This window comes from Prorops nasuta, unplaced genomic scaffold, assembly GCF_024137725.1.
Source record: "Prorops nasuta isolate Cenicafe-Biocafe unplaced genomic scaffold, Cenicafe_Pnas_1.2 PNAS00027, whole genome shotgun sequence".
Taxonomy (NCBI): Eukaryota; Metazoa; Arthropoda; class Insecta; order Hymenoptera; family Bethylidae; genus Prorops; species Prorops nasuta.
The window spans coordinates 1,275,486-1,288,156 of NW_027116824.1; the positions used below are offsets into that span (position 1 = coordinate 1,275,486).

The 12,671-nt window shown below is 31.7% G+C and overlaps 3 protein-coding genes across 3 annotated transcripts; 2 read left to right on the plus strand and 1 right to left on the minus strand.

Annotated features, from left to right (window-relative positions):
- The first annotated feature begins 215 nt into the window (after window positions 1-215).
- On the plus strand, window positions 216-8,024 carry Zw (glucose-6-phosphate 1-dehydrogenase Zw). Its single transcript, XM_066742031.1, has 8 exons — window positions 216-387; window positions 5,397-5,521; window positions 5,750-6,114; window positions 6,252-6,620; window positions 6,707-6,936; window positions 7,092-7,297; window positions 7,360-7,520; window positions 7,604-8,024. The coding sequence occupies exons 1-8, from the start codon at window positions 369-371 to the stop codon at window positions 7,692-7,694; spliced, it is 1,566 nt and encodes a 521-aa protein (XP_066598128.1). The 5' UTR covers window positions 216-368; the 3' UTR covers window positions 7,695-8,024.
- Window positions 8,025-9,168: 1,144 nt separating this feature from the next.
- LOC136782622 (uncharacterized) lies at window positions 9,169-10,848 on the minus strand. The gene is made up of 7 exons (XM_066742170.1): window positions 10,715-10,848; window positions 10,461-10,647; window positions 10,274-10,402; window positions 10,023-10,208; window positions 9,675-9,942; window positions 9,412-9,601; window positions 9,169-9,349 (listed from the first exon to the last, which is right to left on the minus strand). Exons 1-7 carry the CDS (start codon window positions 10,818-10,820, stop codon window positions 9,276-9,278), a joined length of 1,140 nt encoding a protein of 379 aa, XP_066598267.1. The 5' UTR covers window positions 10,821-10,848; the 3' UTR covers window positions 9,169-9,275.
- Window positions 10,849-11,391: 543 nt separating this feature from the next.
- MED4 (mediator complex subunit 4) lies at window positions 11,392-12,669 on the plus strand. The gene is made up of 4 exons (XM_066742176.1): window positions 11,392-11,532; window positions 11,599-12,005; window positions 12,299-12,418; window positions 12,500-12,669. The coding sequence occupies exons 1-4, from the start codon at window positions 11,465-11,467 to the stop codon at window positions 12,667-12,669; spliced, it is 765 nt and encodes a 254-aa protein (XP_066598273.1). The 5' UTR covers window positions 11,392-11,464.
- The last annotated feature ends 2 nt before the right edge of the window (window positions 12,670-12,671 follow it).

Sequence of the window (12,671 nt, forward strand, 5' to 3'; positions counted from 1 at the left end):
ATTTAGTGAAACAGGGTTGCTGGAATAAGAAAGTAATGGGGAAGTGGCGTTAGTGAATTTTGTGACCTCGAACAAGAAAAATGAGATGGCTATGGGAAACGGCCATTGGAGAAATGAAAGGAGAGCGGATAGAGAGAGAAAGAAAAAATGCGGTTGGAACGAAATAATGATGATATGAAAATGCCAGTGGATAGATAGAGCGGAGTAGTCGTATTTGTATTCAGTGTCGCGTATCGATTGCTACGGTGAAGTCGTGAAAGTTGTGCGTAAGCGCGCGTGTTTAACCTTAAAGTTGCATAAAAAATATTATTTAACCATCGTTTAGGTTGTGCACACATTTCAACTTCAAGGAGTCCTGTCTGTCAGCTATGACGAAGAATAAGAGAAGTGAGTTTGGAAAAATGTCATTTCAATAATTAATAATAATATTGTTTGATGTATATGTAAAGAAAATAAAATCTTTTGATCTTTTCATATCTTAATTTTATTATTACTTTGAGTAACATTTATTATATAAATAATAATAATAAAGAATAATAATAAATTCTTTATGCGCGATTCGATGTTTTTCAGTTACAATAAACATTGCCTATGTTTTTATAAATGTCATCTGTGCCTCTTTCTTATAAAACATGCAGCTTGTTCAAAGTTTTACAACACTATAAAATCGTATAAATTATATCGTTGATACATATTTTTACGATTTTGCATTATATAAAATATAAATTTAAAAGTCGTGCAGACATTCTGTACGCGTGCCGTAGTAATTTTTAATACGTCATTCGTGTACAACTATCCGCTTCTTTATTCTTTCTCATTCAACAATTCAATCTGAATTATGCTAATTTATACTTTAGCAGTTTACGTAATTAAATCTTGCCTTACAGTTGACTCAATAGTTTTGGTTCACCTATTGTCGTTATCTCGCGCTTTATGAAATATTAATAAAATATTCTTTCCGGTTATGTGTACGCATGTCATTAAATCGTTGCGGTATAATTAGAGATGCTTCTTTAGAGCGTTGAATAAAAAGTGCGATAAAATCATACGATATTTTTTTCAATTAATCGAGTGCCACTTCGAAATAAAAATTATAGATAAGCTGTTTTCGAATTTACCTTACCCTCTTGTAGTAATTGATCTCGAGTTTTTTAATATTATGTGGTACGTTTTATTTTCCAAATATAAAAATAATACATTTTATTAAAAATTAGATTTGTCTGTATGAATTACAATGAAAGTTCTTTGAGGAAGTCATAAAATGCGTTTGAATATTATCAGAAATAATTAGCACCAAATTGATAAAATGTGGTTTTCGAGTATCCATGTCTTTTTTTAGTTAACCGTTTCTATTTGCCAGTCATTCAATACAACACACGTAGCTGGCCAAGTGCGTGTATTCATGTTGCGTTGAATCACATGTACACGCACACACTACACTTAAATAATATGTATAGTATTTATCCTTCACCACTACACTTCCCGATATCACGCGTTACCATAATTCGATCCAAGTACGATCAATGATTACAAGAGATTACGATCAATCTTGAAATAAAAATTGAATATAAAATTATTAGACAAATAACATTACTGGATACATAAATACAAACATATGTTTGTGGCCATGCAGTATAAATAAACAGAATAAAATTAAAATGTAGAAAACCACAGGACAATTTCTGAGATGAATAGTACTTATTTCTAGATGTAAATTGCTAGGTTGTTCCTTAATTACTAAACTACTCCTTTCAATGTCATATATATATATATATATATATATATAGACCTGAGATTGTAAGTTACACATAAATATGACGTAATTAGTCTTGATGCTCCAAGGTATACGATATTATTCCTAATCATTCTTAGTCCTCTTTCCATTCCATATACAACTATATCATCCGTAACTTTGTCGTAAGTATAAACTCTGTTTACTATAGAATCGCAATCTCTTGCGCCGGGCTGAAAGTAAACAGAAATCAAACAAACTTTAGGGTCGGTTTTCTAGCTATTGATAAATGTCCTGGTAAAGCTTACATTTGAATAAAATTTACTGCAATGTCATTTTTACCAAACATAAATTTTACCGATAGGTGGAAAACTGGGTCTTAGTCTCGCACAAGCTTATGCACCTCACAAATATTTTCTTTTGGGGCAGTATCAATAAACCGAACTATAAGCTCGAATTTCACTTTAGCAATTACTTAAGAGAAAGACAGAGCTAAGCATTATACTAAAAGTGAAGGTAACACAATTAATTCTTACCTGAGACAGTACTAAGGTTAAGTTCCGGTTTATTGATACAGATCTTATTATGTTTACTTACTTTTACGAAAGTGTTCGTTATTCTCACAGTTAAAAATGCACTTTAAATGATTCTCCTGAGCCTTAATGTACTTTATGAGAGCGTTTTATTTATTTCAAAGAAATGATCAATCCGTACTGTAAACATATACTATCGATAATTTAGTTCGAGGCTCGGAATTTTCTGTAGATTTCGGCCACGCCGGTCTCCGAGAGCTATACCTGAATACCTTCCATCGTTGTTATACACGTAATTCATTGTAAAGTGACTGCGAGGCAAATACCTGAAATCTACAGGTACGGCTAAAGCGAAAAGGTAATAATAGTGGCTCCTCAAGAAAAATTTGTGATTTTTTAAATTAATTTTTGTTCAATTTCTATAAGAAAGAAAATTAATTCCAAAAATCACAAGTTTCTCTTAGGGTACCGCTTTTATTACCTTTTCGCTTTAGCCATACCTGGATTTCAGGTACTTGCCTCGTAGTCGCTTTACAACGAATAACGGGCCACGGGTATAAAAGTGGTGGGAGGTATTTAGGTATCGCTCAGGTAAACCAGCCAAAATATGCAGAAAATTCTGAGCCCTTCATTCACCCTGCAACTTATTTACCAAACAGTATGTTAACATCAGTAACAGAAAGCAGAGCTACTAAGGGATTCATCAGTATACCTATATATAACTAAAGTGGTTTGTGTTTAGAGTTTTGGATTTAAGAAGAATATAAGAATTTTTATAAAGCTATTATTGAAAATAGACTAATCCCGTGATTTGAGAGGAGAAAGACAGGTTTGCATAATAAAATGATAAATTCTGACTTTAGCCAGGTTAAGTGAAATTTGAATCATGGTAGTATTACATTTATATAAGAATTATAGTTAAGTAGTGGTGCGTGCATGAGTCCGGTAAAATTTTAGTAGCGGAGTACGCATTAGTACGCAGTTTCCTGACACTGCGAAATTCGAGTGGATTCTACGATGCTAGAATTTACCGATCAGTTAACGACGAGCCTTCAAACGAGAAGCTTACCAATAAGGATCTAGGTGTCCCAGTGTCGCGTAACACGAGCGGCAGATTCCCGCGTAAAGACTCGCCATTTTTTCCACTAAAAACCACGTGTTTCTCTCACGAATATCCCCAATCACGTAGCAACTTCCAGGAATATGAACAGAACACTACCAAGTAAGCATAAGGCTGTAGAATTTATTTGTCAATACTGAAAAAAGGATAATGATTTCAGCTTCATTTATTTTCTTCTATTCTACGGCTGTTTACCAACGATAGTTTCAGTTTTACATTGGTTATAAAGAAGCTAGTGATTGTTAGCAATACCTGTCTCTTTTATTATTGCTTGTTTATCTCGTACACATAAAACTTATGGGCCAACTTGAGCCGTATTTCTCAAAATTGTATCTTTTCTAGTAATCTGCAAACGCGAAACCGGTTTATTGGTAGATTCACAAGACTCTTAGAAACAAATTTAATGATAAGTTTACTTTTATTGCATAGGCATGCACATGTAATATTACACTTATTTTTCTTTTATACTTATAAGTTTATAATTTTCATTGTAGTGCTCATATATCAATTACACTATAAATCTTGCTTAACTCCCCCTTATTTACTTTAATTCCGACTTTATTCTAATCACTTCACAATTCAAATCAGATCTTCATCAAGCAGATTCATTTGAGGATAAACTTATCAAAAAATGAAGCAAATAGATAAATCTTTTACACGAAAAGATTTGAAGTATCAACGTGACAAGTGTCAATGCTGAGAAGATACCTCAATTCTCAACATTCCTAAGACTTTCAATTTCAGCCAATTTTGCCAACATTCTTTTTAGAACCATAGAAATTTACGTTTTGCGAATTTTTTGTCCAATTTTTGGATAAGATTTTGAATGAAAAGAATTGTCACTTTTTAGATAAAAGTGAATTAAGATAAACATAAGCACATAGTACATTCCAATTATATTTAAATAGTTTACTACGTATTCTAAAGTAAATGTAAAATGTCCCTAAAAAAACCCTATAGAAGATACAGACAGGGAGAATATAAACAAGATTATTGAAGCTGTAAAAGAAGAAAAACAAAATAAATGCACAGAAATACACACATCTCCTCTTACTTATTATACATATATTATTAGTAATAATACGAAAGACAATATTGGAAACCTTTGCTTGATGAAGATAAATAAAATTCTAAAGAATATTTTTAATTTTTACATTTATCAAGTTAGATTAAATAAAAGTTCTCTATTCAAGCAAAATGTGAAAAGAGTTTAGAAGCGAATTACCTTATTGAAAATCAAAGAATAATAAATGAGTTAGAACAAAGTAGTGACTGGAAATTCTATAATCCCAAGTTTACGATTGTTAAATTAGGAATTATAATATATGTATATAAGGACTTGTCATTGAATGAAATTCTCGATAATGTAAGCGAACACGATAAAAACACCAGTGTTATAAAACTGGAAAGATTGAATAGGTAGGATTATAAAACCAAAATAGAAATTCCAATAAATTTGCTTAAGATTGATTTTTTAATTAACGAGCTACCTAGTTATATTAATCTTTTTTTATGTGAAACTGAAGGTGAAAACCTTTGTTGACAAAATTAAGAAGTGTATTAAATGAAAAAGATTTGGCCACACGAGAGTTCAATGTAGAGGTCATTCTAGATGCGATGTACAAGCTGGAGAAGAAAATTAACTAAGTTACAATAATTTTATATAAAATTCGAAAAACCAATTATTATAATAGTCGCCTTCTGTACGGTGGAAAGCTCTGGATTACAATCGAGTCAGCAAATTAACTCGAAAATGTCATTTCTCCGTTCTATTTCGCTGACGTAGCGCAATAACAGATTAGACTTCGAAATATTTTTAATTGTTTGGTGAAACGCATAATATTTATAATTAAGGAATATAATTTGACGCGACTAGCGCATTTTGGCGGGAAATTTCGAAATCTTCAGCGTTCTGAAATGGAAAGTGAATTAAAGATGGAATTAAATAACAATTTTTTATTAGATTATAATTGTGTTGCTGGGTGAGAATAAAATGTGTGCACTTTTGCAGAAGTATCCACGGAGGAGAGCCTGAAGTTCATCAGGCAATCCCTGAAATCTGAAGAAATGGACCATCTGGAGGGAACTCATTTCGACAGTTTCTTCCCTCATGTTTTCGTTACACTAGGAGCTTCTGTAAGTACAGTTTATTAAAAGAAAACAAAAAGAATTATTTATCTCTTAAAAATAAGTCAACCTGTTATCACATTTTAATTCAAAAAATATATTTTTTCCTCTCAACTATTTAACAGTAGATTCAACGAATTGACAATCTCAATAGATATAAATAAATACAAAAAAATGTTTGTAAAAATAATATTAAATTTAATTTTGATAGAACTAAAAATTATTTTTTAAAAATAGGGGGATTTGGCGAAGAAGAAGATTTATCCGACACTCTGGTGGCTGTTCCGGGACAATTTGTTGCCGAAAACTACGACGTTCTTTGGATACGCCAGGAGTAACCTGACCTTGGAAGAATTACGAGAGAAATGTAGTCCGTACATGAAGGTCAAGTCGGACGAGGCGGAGAAGTACGAGGAATTCTGGAAATTGAATCATTATATGGCTGGATCGTACGACACGCGGGAGGATTTTGCCAAATTGAACCAGGAGATTGAAAAACACGAGAATGGTATTGCTGCCAACCGACTTTTCTATTTGGCGCTTCCACCTTCCGTTTTCGAGAAAGTCACCGTTCACATTAGAAATCTCTGCATGGGTTTAAAGTGAGAAGATAACATAATTTTATTACATTCTTTTTATATAATAATAACAAAGCAAAGAAATTATTAAAATATATTGGAAAAACGATAGCTAGGATATAAAAAAAACCAACTTGAAGTTATACAATTATTCTTTACAGAGGTTGGACAAGAATAATAATTGAAAAACCTTTTGGTCGGGACGACATGACGTCGCAGCGTCTCTCTGATCATTTGGCCTCCCTTTTCAAGGAGGATCAGATTTATCGAATCGATCATTATCTGGGCAAGGAGATGGTGCAAAATCTGATGACCTTGAGATTTGGAAATCGAATCTTCGGTCCTACCTGGAACAGGGACAATGTAGCCTCTGTGCAGATCACCTTCAAAGAGCCTTTTGGTACTCAAGGAAGAGGAGGCTATTTTGATGAATTTGGAATTATAAGGGATGTAATGCAAAACCATTTGCTCCAAATACTCTCTCTGGTTGCTATGGAAAAACCAGCTTCCTGTCATCCGGATGATATTAGGTATAAACAAGTCAATTGGTCGAGTAATTAAATAATTTAATATTGTCTATACTGATGACAATTCACACTGTTCCATGCTTTTCTAGAAATGAAAAGGTCAAAGTTTTAAGATGCATAAAATCATTGGAGTTAGACAATGTAGTTCTGGGACAGTACGTGGGTGACCCTGATTCAAAGGATCCTGAAGCTCGTTTAGGGTACTTGAACGATCCAACTGTTCCAGTTGATTCCAATACACCGACTTATGCCTTGGCTGTGTTGAAAATCAACAACGAACGGTGGGACGGTGTTCCATTTATTTTAAAATGTGGGAAAGGTAAGATAACGGTAGCTCGGATAAAAATTATAATGCTGTTTGCCTCGTTGGCCTTTAAGAATAGTCAAAGTTTTTATAAATTTGATTCCAGCACAATGTTTTATTAATCGTCTTAAAATTTTGATGCAAAATAACGAGTTTCTTTCTTGTTTTAGCTCTGAATGAACGCAAAGCGGAAGTCAGAGTTCAATATCAAGACGTGCCAGGCGATATATTTGATGGTAAGGCGAAAAGGAATGAATTGGTGATCAGGGTACAGCCTGGAGAGGCTCTTTATATCAAAATGATGACTAAATCACCAGGGATTACTTTTGACATGGAAGAGACCGAACTGGATCTCACCTATTGCAGCAGATACAAGGTAGAAAGATTTAAAGGATTTTCCAAAATTCTCACATTTTTTATCGTCGAATCTGTTTTCAGGATCTTAAATTACCAGATGCTTATGAGAGACTGATCCTGGATGTGTTTTGTGGTTCTCAAATGCACTTCGTACGCAGCGACGAATTATCAGAAGCATGGAGAATATTTACTCCACTTCTTCATCAAATCGAAAATCAGAAAGTCCAACCAATTCCATACAAGTGAGAGTCGATGAGCGATTTCATTATTACTATGATGCATCATAAAGATGTAATGTTTTTATGTGATTGTCTATCTATTTTAGATACGGCTCTCGTGGACCAAAGCAAGCTGACGAAATGGCCAAGCGAAATAACTTCGCTTACTATGGATCTTATAAATGGATACGCCCTTGAAAATATTATTTGATTTATTTATGTTACATGGTATATACACATTACACAAGAATTTTCAAAATTGAACAAAGTAAGTATAAAGCGTCGGGTCTTTCCAGTTATATGAATTATCTGTGATTTAAAGTATATTTTTTATTGCAAAAAATTGATGCGTTATATATGCATTTTTATATCTGATATTTTTTAATATTATACATATATCGCCAATTATTTATATTATAAATGTATATATATATATTTTTTTCTTATTGTGCTTACAACGTGATTTGTAACGTTTTGTCATATTTGATCTATCAACTTGTTTAAACGGAGATTTTAAATAAAAGACAATTTTTCATACAGAAAATATATTCTTTTTGATTGATTTCCTTTCTAGCTAAATTTAAATTTATTCTACACTTTCTATATATATAGGTAAAGATAAAACGAAACTAGTTTTATTTAAGTTGTGTTTATAATATGTTATGTGTTTTTGATAATATATAATACGGGAAATTGATTTATATATATTATATGTGTATGTAATTTGGATAAAGTATTTTGCAGAAGCTGAACCAGCATGGGCAGCATGAATTAATTTCCCACAGTGTACTATGTAATCTTTGTCATTCTGCAGTGTGTATGGCAGAGTTACCACACTGGTGTATTAGGACCGTGCACATCAACACAATGACGGTGAGATGAGAATGTGTATTGGTATATATGCATACTATCAGCACAAACTATCGGTCAATTTTCGCAGTTTTTGAGTGTAATTTATTTATACGTATATAGTTACACATTGACACTTCTCTATCATTGTGTTGATGTGCACGGTACGTCCTGTACGTCGCCCTATAGTGTGTAATATATCGACACATCGACTAACAGTTCGCCTTTTACAATTATGAGATTTATTTTACAGCTTGATTAGTTGAAAACAGTTAATATTAAAATATAGTAAGTAATAATTGTATGGCTACGATAATTTATTCAATTCATTATTTAAATTTTTATTTTGAATATATGTATTTACGAAAACTGGTAATTCTAACCTAAAAGTTTAAAGTAGTCAATATTATTGTTTGACTTCAGAAAATGAGATTATCCAGTGCAGTATTGAAAAGTAATAGAAATCCTCCATCAGAGCGTATTCCTCCTTTTCGTTCGTATTTGCCTTTGGCATTAAAGGACCAAGTTAGTGGTAGAAGTCAAAAGCAACAACAAGGTATATGTCTTTTTTAATAGTTTTGATAATATTACAAGTGAAAATATTATTCAAAATATTTTCAGATGCTCCTTGTATGTACGAAATGTCAGTACTTTTAGCTTGCATGAAAGAAAATAATTTTGCAGACCAACTATGCTCTAACGAAGTAAGAAAATTCCAAGGCTGTATGAATAATTACTTAACCGCTAACCAAAAACAAAAAACGGAACAATCAAAAGCAGAAATTCAACCTGGTCAAAAAGTTATCACTCAAGTGCAAATGAATAATTTTTTAAAAAAGTTTATTCACAGATAATTATAACATTAATAAATGTATTGATTGTTACAATAAATAGTTATGTTGTATAAAACTCTTTGGAAGCTGAACTGGTTTATCTTATACATTTTAATTTTTCTTTAGAGGATGTTAAGAGCAATTGCCTATCCTGTAGTCTCTTGGAGAACCCTATGAAAAATAATTTTATAAATACCTTGTGCTTTACCAAAAATTAAACATAAGATACTCACGAACTGGTTCTTTGATTTGTTGTAAATTTTCAATTGCATGTAATAAATTTAATTTTTGTTCTATGCGTTTGAGAGCCTTATTATTTTCCATAAATCTATCCCTATAGGAAGAATATGTATATAGCAAGATTAGAGCACAAAGTGTCAGTGCTACTTTTCTGCAAAGCCAAATCATCTTCATTAATTGAATCTGAAATAATATAATAATGTTGAATATTATTTAAAAAACAAAATCATTAACTGAATAATATGTATGAATTTACCTTGTCATTTTCTGTGATATAATTAATCTTATCATAGTACTGTATAAGAATTCTTTCAATAATAATATTAAAGCTTAAAGTTGCAAAAAGAAAGATTCGTGCATCCATTGTTCTACGTGCAGAGCTGAACAAAGCACACAATATACAGCTAGCTATATAATAGAATATAGATTGAAACCAAGAAACTTCTCCTATAATCCAATTTTGAAATGTTTGAATGTATGAAAAAATATTGTGAAGCAATTCTTTTTGATATGTTGCAGTATTTCTATGAAAAAATGTAAATATTTATATTTGTTTAATTAATATTATAATAATAAATATTCATGCAGTGTTTTATACACTTACTGAAAATCAACTACCATACTATTTACAGTTTCAGCTGATGATTGTAGTAAACTTCTCAAATGTTTTCCATCATCCAAAAGTTCATTTTGAATTTGCAAACTTTCCTTTTGACTTTCTAGTACAGTTTCTTGCATCTTAGAAGCCTCCAGTAACTGATTAGTCATTTTAGATGAAACCTGATATAAACTAAAATTTTTAAAATGTTTTAATTTTATTTGACTTTTTCTTTTGCTTTCAAAAATAATTCTTACAGCTTTACAGTATCCTCAGTTTCTTTTTGCCAAATTTCATAGCTCAAATAGAAACAAACATGAGTAGCATGGGTGTAAAATTCATTATAAACTCCAAATGCACGATCAGTCATATCATTAATGCACTGTCTGTAAATTATGTTTGTTTTACCAATTATGAATGGCATGAATACAAAAATCTGCTTACTTTCTTTCAATGTCAGATAATTTTTCATGACAATCATAAGTTTGATGTCCAGTATCATCCAAAAAGCAGTTAGCTAATTGAAGTGCTAATACAGAATGTTGATGATCATTAAAATTGCTGCACCCATTTTTCAATACTCTGAGTGCTTTGTGCCAACATACTCCATGTTGAGGTAAATTAGATTTTTCTGAAAAAAAAAGAAACAACTCTAATATATATTATATATATAGTCATTTGACAATACTTAATCCTACCTTTTATTAAAGAATATGCCTTCTCTCCTAATTCTTTCAAAATCTCTGTCTTTTCGAAAGCTAATATAATAGCAATATTTGAAAAGATTAAGCAAATTCGTTTCATATTTGTATAGAAAAAGAAATCATATGTAATAGTATGTAAAATGCATCCACATAATCCATTAATTATTTGTTACGTTAAGAAGCTTTGAGAGCGTAAATGCCTTTTGATTTGTTTATAAACACGTTTTCCGTTACTTAAATTCGAAATAAAGCGTTAAACTAGTTTTCATGAGAATAAAGGGAAGGAAATGACAGATAAGCTCCAAGAATATAGCATATTCTCTATGGAAACTTGACCTGAGAGTTTTTTGATTTAGGACATTTCAGGACATTTTAGGAGCTGGGGGAATAAGTGGAGGGGAATTTGATCGATCTGTGATTAGTAATTAATGTTTATTGTTTTGACGTTGGCAACGTATGAAACGATCGAAAAAGCAAATTTCGTGCCAAATAAAAGGCAATTTTACTTGAAAATGATAAATTTGAAATAATTAGTCCAACTTTTCTCAAATTGCTAACATTTTTAATTACCTTGCAGGTTGGCACTAAACTGCACTTTTTGGACTGCAGTTTTTTAGGTTTCCAGCAATGCTTTTCCGACTGTCATGGAGGTCCGACTGTAGCCGTAGCCAGCAGCCACTAGTCAGTGGTGTTGGACCTTAACCTCTAAAAACTGACACAAAAATATAAAAAGTAATATTTAAAATGGTTTCAAATAGAAGCACTAGAGAGGTTCTTCTGTCTTTAGTAGATGATATAGAATTAATTGCAAAGTACGGTTTGATAAATGAATTTAATTAAAATAAAAGCTGAAAAATTTATGCAATTTTTTATTACAGAGAAATGATAGAAAATACTATAGCCCAAAAGTCTGCAAAACTGTCAAGCTCAGATCATGCTTGCCTTACAGAATTATTAGTTTCAAAAGACAATGAATTAAAAACTACGTTAAAAAAAGCAGCTGATCAAGCAAAAATAAATTTAAAAATGGAAGCATTAAAAGCTGAGGTAGATAGACAGGACCAGGATATACAGCAGCTACAACGTCAGTTAAAAGAAGCTGAGCAAATATTAGCAACTGCCATTTATCAAGCTAAGCAAAAATTGCAATCCATTGCACGTGCCAATAAAAGACCTGTTCCTTCAGAAGAACTTATCAAATTTGCACATAGAATTAGTGCTTCCAATGCAGTATGTGCACCTTTAACATGGCAACAAGGAGATCCTAGAAGGCCATACCCGACAGGTTTGTTTTCTTTTTTTTTTGTTGAGCATTCAACACCAAATTAAAATTGAAAAGTAGAAATAGTAAACAATATAAGTGCTATAAAATTAGAAAATTGTATTTTATATTTTTATATTCAAAATGCAAAGCCAATATTTATACAAGAGATCTAAATGACAACCAAATATTTTGTTTATAATATTTGTTCCATACATATTTGATATTGGATTTTTGTGCAAAATTAATATTATGTGCAATTCGATCTCTTGACGTTTCTTTTGTACCATTAACTCACCTTATTTTTTTTTTTACAGATATTGAAATGCGTCTAGGATATTTAGGTAGATTAAGCGACCTTCCACTTAATGGCCAATTGTTAGGATCACATCCTGGTATTCCATCTGATTTACACAGAGCTGGACATCCTGCTGGTGGTAAGTTGCACATCATAAGAAATATAAAATATTTTTACTAATTAATAATTAAAATAATATTTATATTCTTTTTTCCTTTAGAGCCACCTGTATCTCAAGCAAATCAGTTTGCATGGCATCCCTCTGGAGAAATCCATATGTCCGTAGGTGGACAAGGCAGTGTTTCTATGAATACCCACAAACAAGAAACTGAGGATGTGGAAGTTATGTCTACTGATTCCTCAAGCAGCTCTTCTAGTGATTCTCAATAAAA

Coding starts and splice junctions, on each gene's coding strand:
- Zw (XM_066742031.1), top strand. Junction 5,522..5,749: donor TCGTTACACTAGGAGCTTCT/GTAAGTACAGTT, acceptor TTTTAAAAATAG/GGGGATTTGGCGAAGAAGAA. Junction 6,937..7,091: donor TATTTTAAAATGTGGGAAAG/GTAAGATAACGG, acceptor TTCTTGTTTTAG/CTCTGAATGAACGCAAAGCG.
- LOC136782622 (XM_066742170.1), bottom strand. CDS start 10,820: ATGAAACGAATTTGCTTAATCTTTTCAAATATTGCTATTATATTAGCT. Junction 9,943..10,022: donor AGTATGGTAGTTGATTTTCA/GTAAGTGTATAA, acceptor ATTTTTTCATAG/AAATACTGCAACATATCAAA. Junction 9,350..9,411: donor ACAAATCAAAGAACCAGTTC/GTGAGTATCTTA, acceptor TATTTTTCATAG/GGTTCTCCAAGAGACTACAG.
- MED4 (XM_066742176.1), top strand. CDS start 11,465: ATGGTTTCAAATAGAAGCACTAGAGAGGTTCTTCTGTCTTTAGTAGAT. Junction 11,533..11,598: donor GATATAGAATTAATTGCAAA/GTACGGTTTGAT, acceptor TTTTTATTACAG/AGAAATGATAGAAAATACTA. Junction 12,419..12,499: donor AGCTGGACATCCTGCTGGTG/GTAAGTTGCACA, acceptor TTTTTCCTTTAG/AGCCACCTGTATCTCAAGCA.